Source organism: Mastigoproctus giganteus, chromosome 2 (genome assembly GCF_048544385.1).
Source record: "Mastigoproctus giganteus isolate SK-2022 chromosome 2, ASM4854438v1, whole genome shotgun sequence".
Lineage (NCBI taxonomy): Eukaryota > Metazoa > Arthropoda > Arachnida > Uropygi > Thelyphonidae > Mastigoproctus > Mastigoproctus giganteus.
This window is the reverse complement of record NC_143576.1, coordinates 104,284,006-104,297,659: the sequence shown is the minus strand read 5'-3', so window position 1 is coordinate 104,297,659 and position 13,654 is coordinate 104,284,006. Positions and strand designations below refer to the sequence as shown.

The 13,654-nt window shown below is 42.5% G+C and overlaps 1 protein-coding gene across 1 annotated transcript in view; it reads left to right on the top strand.

The window, feature by feature from the left end:
* The first annotated feature begins 210 nt into the window (after positions 1 to 210).
* The window catches only part of LOC150089476 (uncharacterized), a 53,828-nt gene continuing 40,384 nt past the window's right edge, over positions 211 to 13,654 (top strand). The window contains exon 1 of the mRNA XM_090389996.1: positions 211 to 435. Within this exon, the coding sequence (XP_090246122.1) occupies positions 211 to 435 (225 nt within the window). The remainder of the gene's footprint in view (positions 436 to 13,654) is intronic.

Below are 13,654 nucleotides of genomic sequence, written 5' to 3'. Positions count from 1 at the left end.
TGCCTGAGGGTCCCGTTTTAGAGCAGGTTCTCTACCTGAGAACTGCACTAGAAACTTTAATGAAGACAACCAACAGCAGAGTTAGTACAGCTCTGTGCGCAGACAGTTTCCCTATGGACGAAGTTGAAAACCATTTTACTTGCAACGCACCTGGAACGCGAGAAGGCAGTGGCTAAACTCGAGGCATATCTTGACGGTAGGGATAATCAAATGCAACAGCGTGCCCCTACATATACAGACGCGCTGAAGATTCCCAGAAATTCTGAACAAACAACTGAATCAGGAAACTCAACCAAAAGGAAAACTCCTCTACAAAAATCACATCTGGTAATTGTTAGACCTGCTTCCACAGAAGATCTTCACACAAGTGAGGAAGTAAAAAATATAGTGGTCGCAAATTTAGCAGAAGACCTGAAAGTAGCAAAAATTAAATCTGTGCGTAAGACACGTAATATTGGTGTCATCATTGAAACAGACGAAAGAAGAAGCTAACAAAATCATTAGTAACCCCAAAATACAAACACTTGACCTACAGGCTGCACCCCCGAAAAGAAAGGAGCCCAGCATAATAATTTATAACACCGAAAAGGACCTAACCCCAGCAACACTCCAGGATGAACTATACAGAAGAAACCTCCAGAAGGACCACCCCGACGTTGAACCAAATGACCTCGTTTTCCCGAAATTCAAAAAAATGCCAGAGTGGGAAATTCTACCAACTGGGTAGTGGAGCTTTCCCCCGCAGCCTGGAGAACAATAAGTCAATAAAATAGAGCGTTCATAAATTGGGGCAGTCACAGCTTCAAGGAGCATGTGGCTGTCCCCATATTCTACAAGTTTTGTCGTTTTGGACACACAACACACACGTGTACCCAAGCTCGACCCACATGTGGACATTGTGCTCAGAGAGGCCACGACTTTAATTCGTGCACAAAAAAAGAAGACCCACCCACTTGCGCAAACTGCAGGTGTTGGCCGGAGCGCTACCCTTGGATCTACATTTGTTGTATCGTGGTTTTTGCTACCGTATTAAGAGGGGAATTCCTACAGAACTTTTTGGTATAGAGATAAATATTCGCTCTGACTGCAGAGGCGAAAAGAAAAGATGTATGAATGAAATAATCAATTTATGGCAGACAAGATGGGATACCATCTTGTCTGCCATAAATCTTGTCCGTCATTTTTCTTAACAGGGCACGGGTCAATGAATGAGAAATTATATAGATTAGGACTTAGTAACACGGACCTTTGTTTTTGCGGGGCCAGGAAAGGCTGGCGGCACATACTATATGATTGTCGAATATATGACAATGGCAGGACAGCGATACGTGAAATTCTTGAGAGTATAGCTCCAGGAGAAGAAGCAATATTTTTAAGAGACTGTAGTAAATTTCAGATGCTCCAGGTATTTGCTAAAGAAGTATTTGAACTAAGGAAAAGTATGATTCCAGTGATACGAGGTTGAACAAATCCATATATATAAATAAATAAATATTATTAATGTAATTTTATCTGCGTCCTTTGTACTCATTAATAAAATGTTTACATATTTTCTAAACGTATGCAAAAAAAGTCATTGCTTCGGGTTTCACAGGAGCCCTTTAACTTAAAAAAAAAACTTCCTTCTATTTTTTTCTTTATCTCTCTTTTTTTTTTTTTTTCATCTATTCTTTTTTTTCCGCTTTTTTCGTCTAAGTTTAATTTTTCTTCCAAGCGCGGGGCCCAATCGTCTTAAGGCCGGCCCTGGAAGTGATGACTCAAAAACTATGCCCACGCCTTATCTCTCATATGCTTCTGGGGCAAAATCTTCAACTTCTACAGAATTAGTTGATGCTTCTTTGAACGTAGTTTCTCCTGAAAACTTATGAGGCTACTGCACAATCCATTGCAAACAATTCTAATAACCAAACAGACAGTCTGCAAACATACGTTGCTGTTTCCCATATGTAGTACTTTACATTTGTCAATGTTAAACTTCATTTGCCACCTCTCAGCACATCTGCTCAACTTTTCCAGATCCTGTTGCAGCAGCATAGTGTCAGTAGTGTCCTTGACAATCCTGCCAATCTTCGTATCGTCTGCAAACTTGGACATTAAGCTTGATATACCATCATCAATATCATTTATAAATACAGAGAACAATAAAGGACCCAATACTGAACCCTGAGGGACTACACTAATAACATTAGTGATTACCACTCTGTCTTCTCCCCCCTCAACCACCCCTTTATCCATAGCAGCAATTTGCCTCCAATGCCACACTGCTCCAATTTGTGCAGCAGTCTTCCATGTGCAACAGTATCAAAAGCCTTTCTAAGATCCAAGTATATAATATCAAAGTTATTCCCTGCATCCAGTTCTTTTGTGACTGCATCATAGTATCCAATCAAATTGGTCAGGCAAGACTTCCCCTTAACAAAACCATGCTGTGTCCGAGCTATAACTGAAGTCTTGTCTAGATGATCGTGCAGTGCTTCTTTAACCAGTGCCTCCATTAATTTTCCGGGAACAGAAGTTAAACTCAAAGGTCTATAATTACGTTTGTCAGCCTTTGATCCTCCCTTGTGAATTGGGGTCACATTTGCACATCTCCAGTCCATGGGTACCTCCCCTGAGTCCAATGAAGCTCTCATAATTATGGCTAAGGGTTTGCTTACTTCCTTTGCTGCCTCCTTTAATATAACTGGATAGATCCCATCCACCCCAGGTGCCTTTCTTGTGTTTATCTTCAACAATTTCTCCTCCACTTTACTCTCAGTTATTACAAGATTCTCTAGCTCACTGCTAGAGCTGAATACACCTCTGGCATTCCCCTCGCTGAATAACTCCTCATGTGTGAATGTCGATGCAAAATATTCATTTAGTTTGTTAGCTACCTGAGCAGGATCATCAACAGTTGAACCAACGATATCAAGTGCACCAATCTGATTCATCCCCTTCCTTCTAGAGTTTACATAAGTAAAGAACTCTTTGCTGTTTTTCTTCGCATCCCTTGCCAAGGATCTCTCGTAATCTGCCTTCGCCTGCCTAACCTCCTTTGTAACTTGGTTACAGATCAACTTGTATCTATCATAGGCTTCTGTGTCACGTGTTAATTTGTATGTATCCCATGCATTTTTCTTCTCTGCCGCATGCCTCATTAGTTCATCTGACATCCAGTTAGGCCTAAACCTTGAACAATATTTCTTAGTTGGTATGTAAAGCCTAGTAGCTTGCAAGATAAGTTTTTTGAATTCTTCCCATTTTGAATTTGCTGTTGGTAACATCATCAGTTGATCCCACTGTATAGAATTTAAATACTTCTCAGTCCATCGTAGTCGCCTTTACGAAAGCAATACCCCTTCCCTTTACCTCTAATGGTAGTTACCTCTTTGAGTAACTCCCACTTCAGAACACTGTTATCACTGCCACCTAGTGGTTCATTTATCTGCAGATTCTTAATGCATGAAGAATCACTACTGATAATCAAATCAAGTCTAGTTGCCTCCCGAACATGCTGATGTAGAAAACAATCATCCAATAAATCCACAAAAGCCTTGCTAGAGTGTGAGTGACCAGCCCCCAAATTCCAGTCAATATCTGGGAAATTAAAATCTCCCATTATAAGACTCTCTGATTTACTGGCCCACTATTTCTCTGTACAGTTTCTTATTATACTCATCAGAGTCGTTGTTGTTGTAGTTAAGTTTAACGACACATAGGCTGCTGGGGCCATATTGTGTCTTTCTAATGGTGGATATGAAACGATACCTATATTTTATGGTATATTCCTATCTGATTTAAGTAAGTAAATAGTTCCTTTTTATTAGGATCATCTCCCAGGATCTGCATTAAATTTACTGATGACTGTGTATTAGGAATTGACTTAAAGATGCTTAAGCAGATGGTTTGAAAGTGGGGACAGTCCACTAGCAAATGGCGAATGGTCAGTTGAACTTGGCATGATGTGCATTGGTGAGCACTGTCATTATTTAATAGATACAGGTGAGTGAGGTGTGTATGCCCAATCCTTAGCCTTCCTAAAATTGTTTCTTCTCGTCTATTTTTCCGGAAACTGGAGAGCCACAGTTTTGGTTCCGGTTTTATTTTGTATAGTTCGTTTCCTGGATAACCTCTCCAGATCAGTGACCATCTATTGTAACAAGCTTTACGAATGATATGTTTGAAATCGGAGTATGGAACTTGACAATTCTGTAAAATATTGGTATCTGTTTGTTTGCTGCAAGATCTGCTCTTTCATTACCTGCTATACCAGAATGCCCTGGAATCCAGCAGAATGTCACAGTTTGGTTGGTCTCATTGCACACAAGTAATTTGGAATGGATTTGTTTGATAACAGGGTGAGAAGAGGTGGTATTGCTATTTATGGCAGAGACAGAACTGAGGGAGTCAGTGTATATTAAGGCAGAAGAAATCAGAAGTTGAGTAATGTGATCTAGGGCCAAGTTAATAGCATAAAGCTCTGCAGTGAAGATACTGCATTCTACAGGTAATGAGAATGAAGTAGTGAATGAAGGGAAGATTGCCGCAGCGCCTACTTGGGTCTCAGTTTTTGATACATCAGTATAGATCTTACAGGCCTGTGAATTAGAAGCAGAATGAGTTTCATGTAATTGTGCGATATTGAAGGGAGACAAGGTTTTCTTTCCCCACTGTTGGAAATAATCATCATAAATTGCACGGATATTTGTCCACGGTGGATCAGGCGGTGTTATGTCCTCATATATACTGCTGATTTCAATATTCCACGTTTGAGTTAGTTCTTTAAGTGCAGCAGGTCTGTTTTCATTTGGTTTGCTGTTGAAGAATGACTCCCATTCGGTATTGTACAGACATCTCCAATTCGGGTGAGAGGGAAGACTGCGGATTTTTGCGGCATACATCAAAAGCAATGTTTCCTCCGAAGATGTAAGGGAGGTTCGTGGGCTTCAATGTAAAGGCTCTAAACTGGGGAGGTTCTGAAAGCCCCTAGAGAAACTCTCAGAGCACTGTGCTGGATCGTGTTCAATCGCTCTAAAATAGTTTTTCTAGCAGAGTCATAGTCTAAACGGGACCTGATGAGAGCTCGATAGAGATGGATCAGGGTATGCCGAGACAGCGCCCCACGACATAGATGACACACACCGGAGGATGTTCAGTTTCTTCAAGCAGATGGTCCGAAGGCAGGTCACATGTGCTTGAAAGTTTAGTTTCCTATCTAGCACCAGGCCAAGAAAACGGACAGTGTGAGTAAGAGTTATTGGCATGTTATTAATCGTTAGCTCAGGATCAGGATGAAGTGATCGTAGTTTGCAGAAGTGTGTAGTGGTGGATTTCTGTTCAGCAAGACGGTAGCCATTGCATAAGGTCCAGGTTTCTATTTTGTATAGAGCATTTTGCAACTGTCTTTCGATAGTATTCATACTTTGTGATTGGCAGGATATAGTGAGGTCATCTGCATACATATAAATTTGAATGGTTTTTGGAAGCTCTTCCAATATTTTGTTGACTCGAATCGCAAATAGGGTTGCACTCAGTATTGAACCCTGCGGGACACCCTCTTCTTGAATGTGAGTTGCTGACAGCACATTTTTATATCGGACTTGAAAAGTGCGTAATTTTAAAAAGTTCTGAATGACTTGAGGAAGATAGCCTCTCAGCCCCAACTGATGCATATCTTTAATAATGCCATAGCGCCAGGTAGTATCGAATGCTTTGTGAATATCTAGGTTGACCATCACTAGGTGCTGTTTCATGATGAAGGCATTTCGTATGTTGCATTCAAGTTTTACAAGTAAATCTAGGGTGGATCTGTTTTTACGGAAGCCATATTATTGGTGATCAGAGAGAAGATGCTGGGAATCTAGAAACCAGGTGAGCCTCTGTACCATCCTTTCAAAGATTTTGCCTAAACAGCTTGTTAATGATATCGGTCTGTAGTTCTGGACCAGAGTGGGATCTTTGCCTGGTTTTGGAATAGCACAAATATAGGAATGCCGCCGGGACAGAGGATAAGTATTTTCTGAAAAGATACGGTTAAAGAATATTAATAATATGCCAAGGTCAGATTGACATAGATGCTGCAACATACTGTAGTGAATACCGTCTGATCCTGCTGCACTATTTGACGATTTGCTTAAGCATTCCTTCAGCTCGACTAAAGTAAAAGGCTGGTTATAAGGGTGTGAGAGTCTAGTTTGAAAATTTAATTTTTGACGTTCTTCATTAGTTTTAATGCGTTGAAAGGATGTCACATAAGAGGATGAGGCGGAAATGTCATAAAAAGACTCTGATAGCGCATTTGCTATATCATTAGGGGAAGATAATTCCTGCCCATTCCATTGTATTATTGGTGATTGCAACAGTAGAAATTTCCCATTGAGTGCTCGTATTTTTTTCCAAATAATTCGAGTGTCAGTATTTCTGTTAATGGATGAGGCGAAGTTAGTCCAGGATTCATGTTTTGCTTTTTTCCTAATCTGTCTCGCTTTAGCTCTGAGTTTTTTGTAAACAATTAGGGTGGCGGTAGTTGGTAATTTACGAAAGTGGTTCCAAGCTCGGTTTTTATCACGCTTTGCTTTGGAGCATTCTTCATTCCACCACTGATTTTGGTGTACACTCTTGTGCAGGTTAGATTTTGGAATGGAAATTTCTGCTGCAGATAATACTTGGCTGGTAATGTGGTCAGTTACGTTATCAAGATTCTGTTGCTGTACATATTGCTTTTCAAATATAACACAACTGGAATAGGTTTTCCAGTCTGCTTTTTGGAAGTTCCAAGAAGTACGGCCTTTAGGGTATGACATGACCTGTGTTTGAATTGAACTGATGATAGGGAAATGGTCACTGTGGAATGGATCATTTAGCACTAACCATTCCATGCTTGATAAAAGAGATGCTGAACAGATGGATAGGTCTATGGCGGATGTAGTACCAGCAGGTAGTTGAACATGAGTTGGAGAACCAGAATTTAAAAGAGTCAGGTTATAGTGACAAATGGGCCTGGAGTACTGGGGTCCATAGTTTAATAATTTCAAATAGATATTTACAGTATACCCAGTTATAACGGTTGTCTCTAACAACCGTTTTATTGATGGATGATCACTGGCGTAAGACAGCACACGTCCGTGCTACAACAATGAAGCATGAGTAACGTGCCACACTTTGCTTGTAATGTATTCAAATTTGTCAGTTGATAAAGGGACACGTGTTCCGAAAGCTACTGAATTTGTACTTATATTTTATAACTGGGTATACTGTAAATATCTATTTGAGTCAGGTTATGGTTATCCAGGAATGTTTCATTTAGTTTGCCTCTATCATCCATGGTGGAGGATCCCCACAATGGATGGTGACCATTGAAATCACCAAGTAAACAGACGGGAGGTGGAAGTTGCGTAATAAGACTGTCCAGTTCAGTCTGGGAGCAAGGATAATTCGGTGATATATAGATGGATGCAAGTGATAACGATATTCCCATTGCTATCCGGACTGCTACAACTTCTAAGGAGGTATTTAGTTGGAGATGTCTTGAGGGAATTGTAGATTTCACAAGTATAGCTACCCCACCACGAGCAGGAGAGTTAGAAACCCTGTCTCGCCTAAACATAGTATAATTTTTGATTTTGACCGAAGCGTGTGGTGATAAAAATGTTTCTTGTAAGCACGCACCTACTGCATTAGTTTGAGTGAGTAATCACTGAGGTCGTCTATATTACTGCGTAATCCTCGACAGTTCCATTGTAGGAATTTATTCATTGGTTGGATTTGTTTGAGGAAGATTGATCTGACTGTTTTTTCTGAAAGGGTTTCTGTCTGCTTGGTTTTGGTTTCTCATTTCTGGGAAAGATTGGGCGTCCTGTATCCATGATATCACTAGCATGTAACTCTAGTACTGTGTCGTCATCCTCCGATTGAACATCAGTTTCCATGTTGATATTTCGTGGTGGCTTCACCTTTTTCTGATTTTCAACGGTAGTTGATTTTGTTGTTTCGGGAAAAGTTGAGATAGCATCAGTTGGGTTTGGTTTGGTTTGGTTTTTAATGGCACATTGGCAGCTAAGGCCATAATGCGCCAAGACAAATTTAAAATCTTATTAAACATTTTGGTAGCAAAGGCTACCACGTCAAACAATTAATTATTATGTTTAAAAAGGTATAAAAGTAAAAGCATAAATCTTAGATCTTTGTGTAAACATTAATAAATTGTAAAAAGTTAAAAACGTCAGACAAATTGTCTCTGTCACATATTATCTGACTGAGTGTAAATGGCTCAGTCAAATTATTAAAATCAGTAAAACACAAGCGTCGTGCTTCAATAAAAACAGGACATTCTACAAAAATGTGATTGACGGTTAAAATTACGTTACATATCTCGCACATAGGTGGGTCATCCGCCCTCAGCAAGTAGGAATGCGTTAGATGACTATGACCTATGCGGAGCCGAGCAAGAACAACTTCCTCTCTTCGGTCCCTGCGTAGACTGGACTGCCATTGCGCAATTACAGGCTTAATACGATGTAATTTATTTGTCGCCTGTCCGTGCCAAGAATCTTGCCATTGGGAGAGTAATTTAGAACGTATTATTTGCCTGTAGTCTGTATAGGGGACTGACAGACAATGATTATCCAGGGAAATGGCTGATTTAGCAGCGGCATCAGCCGATTCATTTCCCCGGATCCCAATGTGGCTTGGGATCCAGCAAAAGGGAATATCATATTCCAATTCTATGAGAGAAAATAGAATCTGCCGGATCCTGGACAGGATCGGATGAGGGTTAAAACTCACCGATACCAGAGCCTGTAACGCGCTTGATGAATCACAATAAATCATATACCTCTGGTAGTCGCGATTTTTAATGTGATCTAGGGCTGATTGTATTGCATGCAACTCAGCAGTATAGATGCTAGTTTCTTGTGGGATCTTAAAGGATAATGTTTTGTGAGGGAGCACAACAGCAGATCCCACATGACATTCTAACTTTGAGCCATCTGTATAGATTGGCAGAAAGTCAGAATACTGCTGTCTATGTGATGCAAAGAGTTGCTGGTAGACAGATGGCGGTGTCGCATCCTTCTCCCAGATCTTAAGGGAGAAGTCGCAAGTTGGAAAATAAGCATGCCAGGGTGGAAAGAATTGCCTTGGTGACTGGGCAACGTTGTCTACCGACAAGTTGAGCTCATTCAGCAGCCCTTGAATGCGAATACCAAAAGGTTTGTTGGCAGTCCGACGGGTGTTGTAGAGATTTTCCCAGCACGGCTCAAAAACGGATGGCCACGTGGGATGATCGTGCAGGGATTTTAATTTGAAGGCGTACTGTAGGGACAACTGCTTACGTCGAAGAGACAGAGATGGTTCATTTGCTTCAACATAGAGGCTTTGGACAGGAGATGTGCGAAATGCTCCAGTGGCTGTCCGGATGGCTTGATGGTGGATTGGATCTAACCACCGAAGTGCACTATCTCTAGCAGAACCATAAACCTGAGACCCATAGTCGAGTTTGGAACGGACAAGTGCTCGGTAAAGGCGAAGAAGGGTAGAACGATCTGCGCCCCATGAAGTTGATGAAAGGGCACGAAGGATGTTAAGCCCTTTGACACATCTTGTCCTCAGCTGACGAATGTGTTGTAAAAATGTCAGCTTTTTGTCGAAAATAAGTCCAAGGAATTGGAATTCTGCTACAACTGGGATGTTATTTTGCCCAAGCCTTAATTCTGGGTCAGGATGAAGATTACGTTTGCGACAGTAGTGTACACAAACGGTCTTCTGTGATGAAAATCTGAACCCATTAGCCAAAGACCAAGCTGTGAGACGATCAATGGTTTTCTGCAGTTGCCTTTCAATGACCCTCATATTGCATGAATTGCAAAATATGGCAAAGTCGTCTACACAGAGGGCATTGTTTACAGTGGGTGGAAGTTGTTCTGTGATAGAGTTTATTTTGATTGCGAAAAGCGTAACACTTAGAACGGATCCTTGTGGGACTCCCTCTTCCTGAGAGAAAACTCGAGAGAGGGTGGATCCTAAACGGACTTGAAACTGACGATTCGAAAGAAAGTTTTTAATAAAAACAGGAAGGTTACCTCTAAGACCAAAGTTATAGAGGTCTTTTAAAATTCCAAATCGCCAGGCAGTGTCGTACGCTTTTTCAATATCAAAGAAAACTGCTACCAAATGCTCGGATTTAATAAAAGCATCACGAATGGACGTTTCCAATCGAATTAAATGATCCAGAGTGGATCGATTTCTTCGGAAGCCGCACTGTGTCCTGGAAAGCAGACCATTTGTTTCTAAATACCATACGAGGCGTGCATTAACCATTCTTTCCAGGACTTTGCACAAACAGCTTGTCAGAGCAATAGGACGATAATTACTTGGATTTCTAGGATCCTTTCCTGGTTTTGGGAAGGCAAGGACGATTGCTTTCCGCCAGGAGTCCGGAAATTGTTTATTAAGAAAAATTCTGTTAAACAGAATTAAAAGGTGTCCTTACATTGTGGTGTGAGGTGTTTTACCATTTCGTAGTGGATGTCATCGGGCCCCACAGCACTTGCGTGCGTGAGAAAGAGTGCAGCATTTAACTCCTCCTGTGAAAAGGGCTTGTTATACGATTCAAGCCCTTTTGAATAGAAGTTCAGGGGGTTTTTCTCATTTTTCTCTTTCAGGGCCAAAAACTCTGCGGGAAAAGATGATATTGCAGATATTTTTGCAAATGTTTCCCCTAGAGTATTTGCTACTGCAGTTCGATCTGCAATTGGACATCCGTTATGCTCGAGGATCACAGAAGGGCATGGTGGATATTTTCCCTTCATTTTCCGGATCTTATCCCAGACTACTTTTGAGCTAGCAGCCTGAGTTATGGAAGATGTAAAACGAATCCAAGATTTCCTTTGGCTCTGACGTCGTACATAACGTGCTTTTGCACGTGCACGTTTGAAGGATATTAAATTTTCAGTGGTGGGATATCGGCGGAATATCCCCCACGCTTTGTTTTGTGCTTTTTTTGCTGCCGTGCATTCTGAATTCCACCAAGGTTTGGGGAATAGTGGGAACCGGCTGGATGATTTTGGGATTGCAATTGCAGCTGCTTGGACAATCGTTTCTGTGACATACATGACTGCTTCATTGATTGGCTCCTGACTGACTGTAGTGATGTCAAAGTTTGCCAGATATTGAAAGGCATTCCAGTCAGCCTGATCGATCTTCCACCGCGGTAAACTAAATGGCAGACAGGGTCTACCATTAGTTAGGGTTGTTATCACGGGGAAGTGATCGCTTCCATATGGATTTTCTTCTACCTCCCAAGTAAGTGAAGGAAGGAGAGAAGGGGAGCAGATAGAAAGATCAATGGCAGAGAATGTACGGGTAGGCATGTGGAAGAAGGTGTTTGTTCCCACATTTAGGAGGGAGAGATCATTGTCAGTGAGCATATGCTCTATGACTCGTCCCCTTCCATTGATGTCAGCACTACCCCACAGAGTGTTATGTCCATTGAAATCCACAAGAATTAAACAAGGGGAGGACAATTGCATGATAAGATCAAAGTCTTTCTGGGGGATGTCAATCCCAGGTGGCAAATAAACAGAGCAGACAGTTAATAAGAACCCCACTGTAAGGCGAATTGCTACAGCTTCAATGCTAGTTGTAAGCTGCAAAGCCTGAAATGGGATCTGGTTGCCGACGAGGATTGCGACTCCTCCGTGGGCAGACCCATCCACAATTCTATCCTTACGAATGATGGTAATGTTATGCATGGTGGGGTCATCATTTGCCTTTAAATAAGTCTCCTGTACGCAAAAGCAAACTGGTTTGTGCTTTTGCAGGAGTGCCTTGATGTCGTCAGTATTTTGCCGGAATCCACGACAATTCCACTGTAGGAATTTAGCCATTATTTGAACTTGGTGGGTCCATCAGGCGGCTTCCGAGGTGCTGAGGGCTTAATTTTGTCAGTCTTGGATTTATCTTTCCTGGGGAAGTATGGACGCTGTCCTGTGTCCATTTCTTCCTCAGCAAAGAGTTCCAAAACTGACTCATCATGTACCTCCTTCTGCTCGACATCCATGTTTTCCTGGGTACTAGGTGTTACTTCCCCTTTCTTATTCTTTTCATTTGCTTTTGTTACTTGTGGAGCATTAGGAGGTATCGATATAGGAGTGGCAGCTGATTGGTCCTTTTGTGCAGGTTTTTGGGAGCTTAAAAGATAACGTGCAATGGGAGTAAATGATTCTTTTGGAGGGACAGACATGTCCGTCTGAGTCCCAATCGAACATCTCCCTGCTACCTTCTGGGCGTAGGTAGGTTTTTTGATGTTAAGAGGTTTCACTGCTTTTCTTGCCTCCTGGTACGATATGTTTAGCTCTGCCTTCAGCCGTTGAATTTCTTTTTCTTCTTTCCACCTCTGGCATGCCTTTGAATAGGCCGGATGTTCTCCCTCACAGTTAATGCAGGTGGGTTTAGTGGCTGAACATGCTGTTGTTTCGTGGTCCTTTGCACCGCACCGGGCGCATGCAAGGACTCCACGGCAGGCCATTTGAGAATGTCCATACTTCTGACATTTAAAACACCGTAAAGGGTTCGGAATGTATGGACGTACTGGACAGTTGATGTATCCAGCTTTAATCTCATCAGGAGGTTTGGGAGAGTTAAAAGTCAGGATAACACTCCTGGTTTTAACAATTTTCCCATCCCTTCGCGCAGTGATTCTCTTGAAGGCAGTAACTCCCTGTGGTTGTAATTCGGAGCAGATTTCCTCCTCGGTGACGTCGAGAAGGTCCCACTCCGAAATGACACCTCTCGATGAATTTAGTGTTCTGTGTGGTGTCACTGTTATGGGTATACCTCCGATTGATGTTACTCGGAGTAGATGTTCAGACTGCCCGTCATTTTTTGTTTCAATCAAGAGGTCCCCAGAACGGAGCCTCTTAACTGACTTGGGTGTACCTGCTAACCCATCCAACCCTTTTTGTATAAAAAAGGGCGACATTTTACCAATCGGTGTTTCATTGGTGGAATGCATTATTAAGAACCTTGGGACAGGCCCTGATGGTAGTTCGGTTCGCTGCCTCTTTGTAGCAATAATGCTATCTGCCTCTCCGTCGTTATTTTCAGATAGGGACCGCGTTGGGGCCCCTGAAGGAATACGTTTATCAGGATTCATGGAGTTTTTTTAATTGTTCAGTGCCCGGGCTCCCCACCCACCACGGAGCCCAAAGGGACGCCCACTACCCGGCATGCAATAAATGCGCTCGGGAGTGGGACGCCAGGGCTACCCAGACACTATACCCGCACCGCCGCCAGCCTGAATCCTGTCCCTCGGACCATGAGGGTAGGGGCGTGGCATTGACACGGTTGACCCTCGCAGGCGAGCCTACTAGCCGATTGATCCTAGCCGGGCCTTCCAGGACCACCCGTCTTGTCGAAGCAGGGGCCAAAGTGGTGTATTGAAGCTGGGCCCCTCAACCACCAGGATCCCCCTTTCCGAATTTCCACGGGTCGCAGCGCACGGCAAACACGCCGGATTCCATTGATGTAAGCCCGGAACCTAGGCTGTGGGCGTTGGATCCCAGTGATGCTAGTCTGGAAGTCCAGCAGCGTCACTGGGAGGTCCCCTCACCACGTACAGGTGCCCACGTCGAGGGGAGCATCAGTTGGGATGCTGATCGGCGTATTGCTGGTT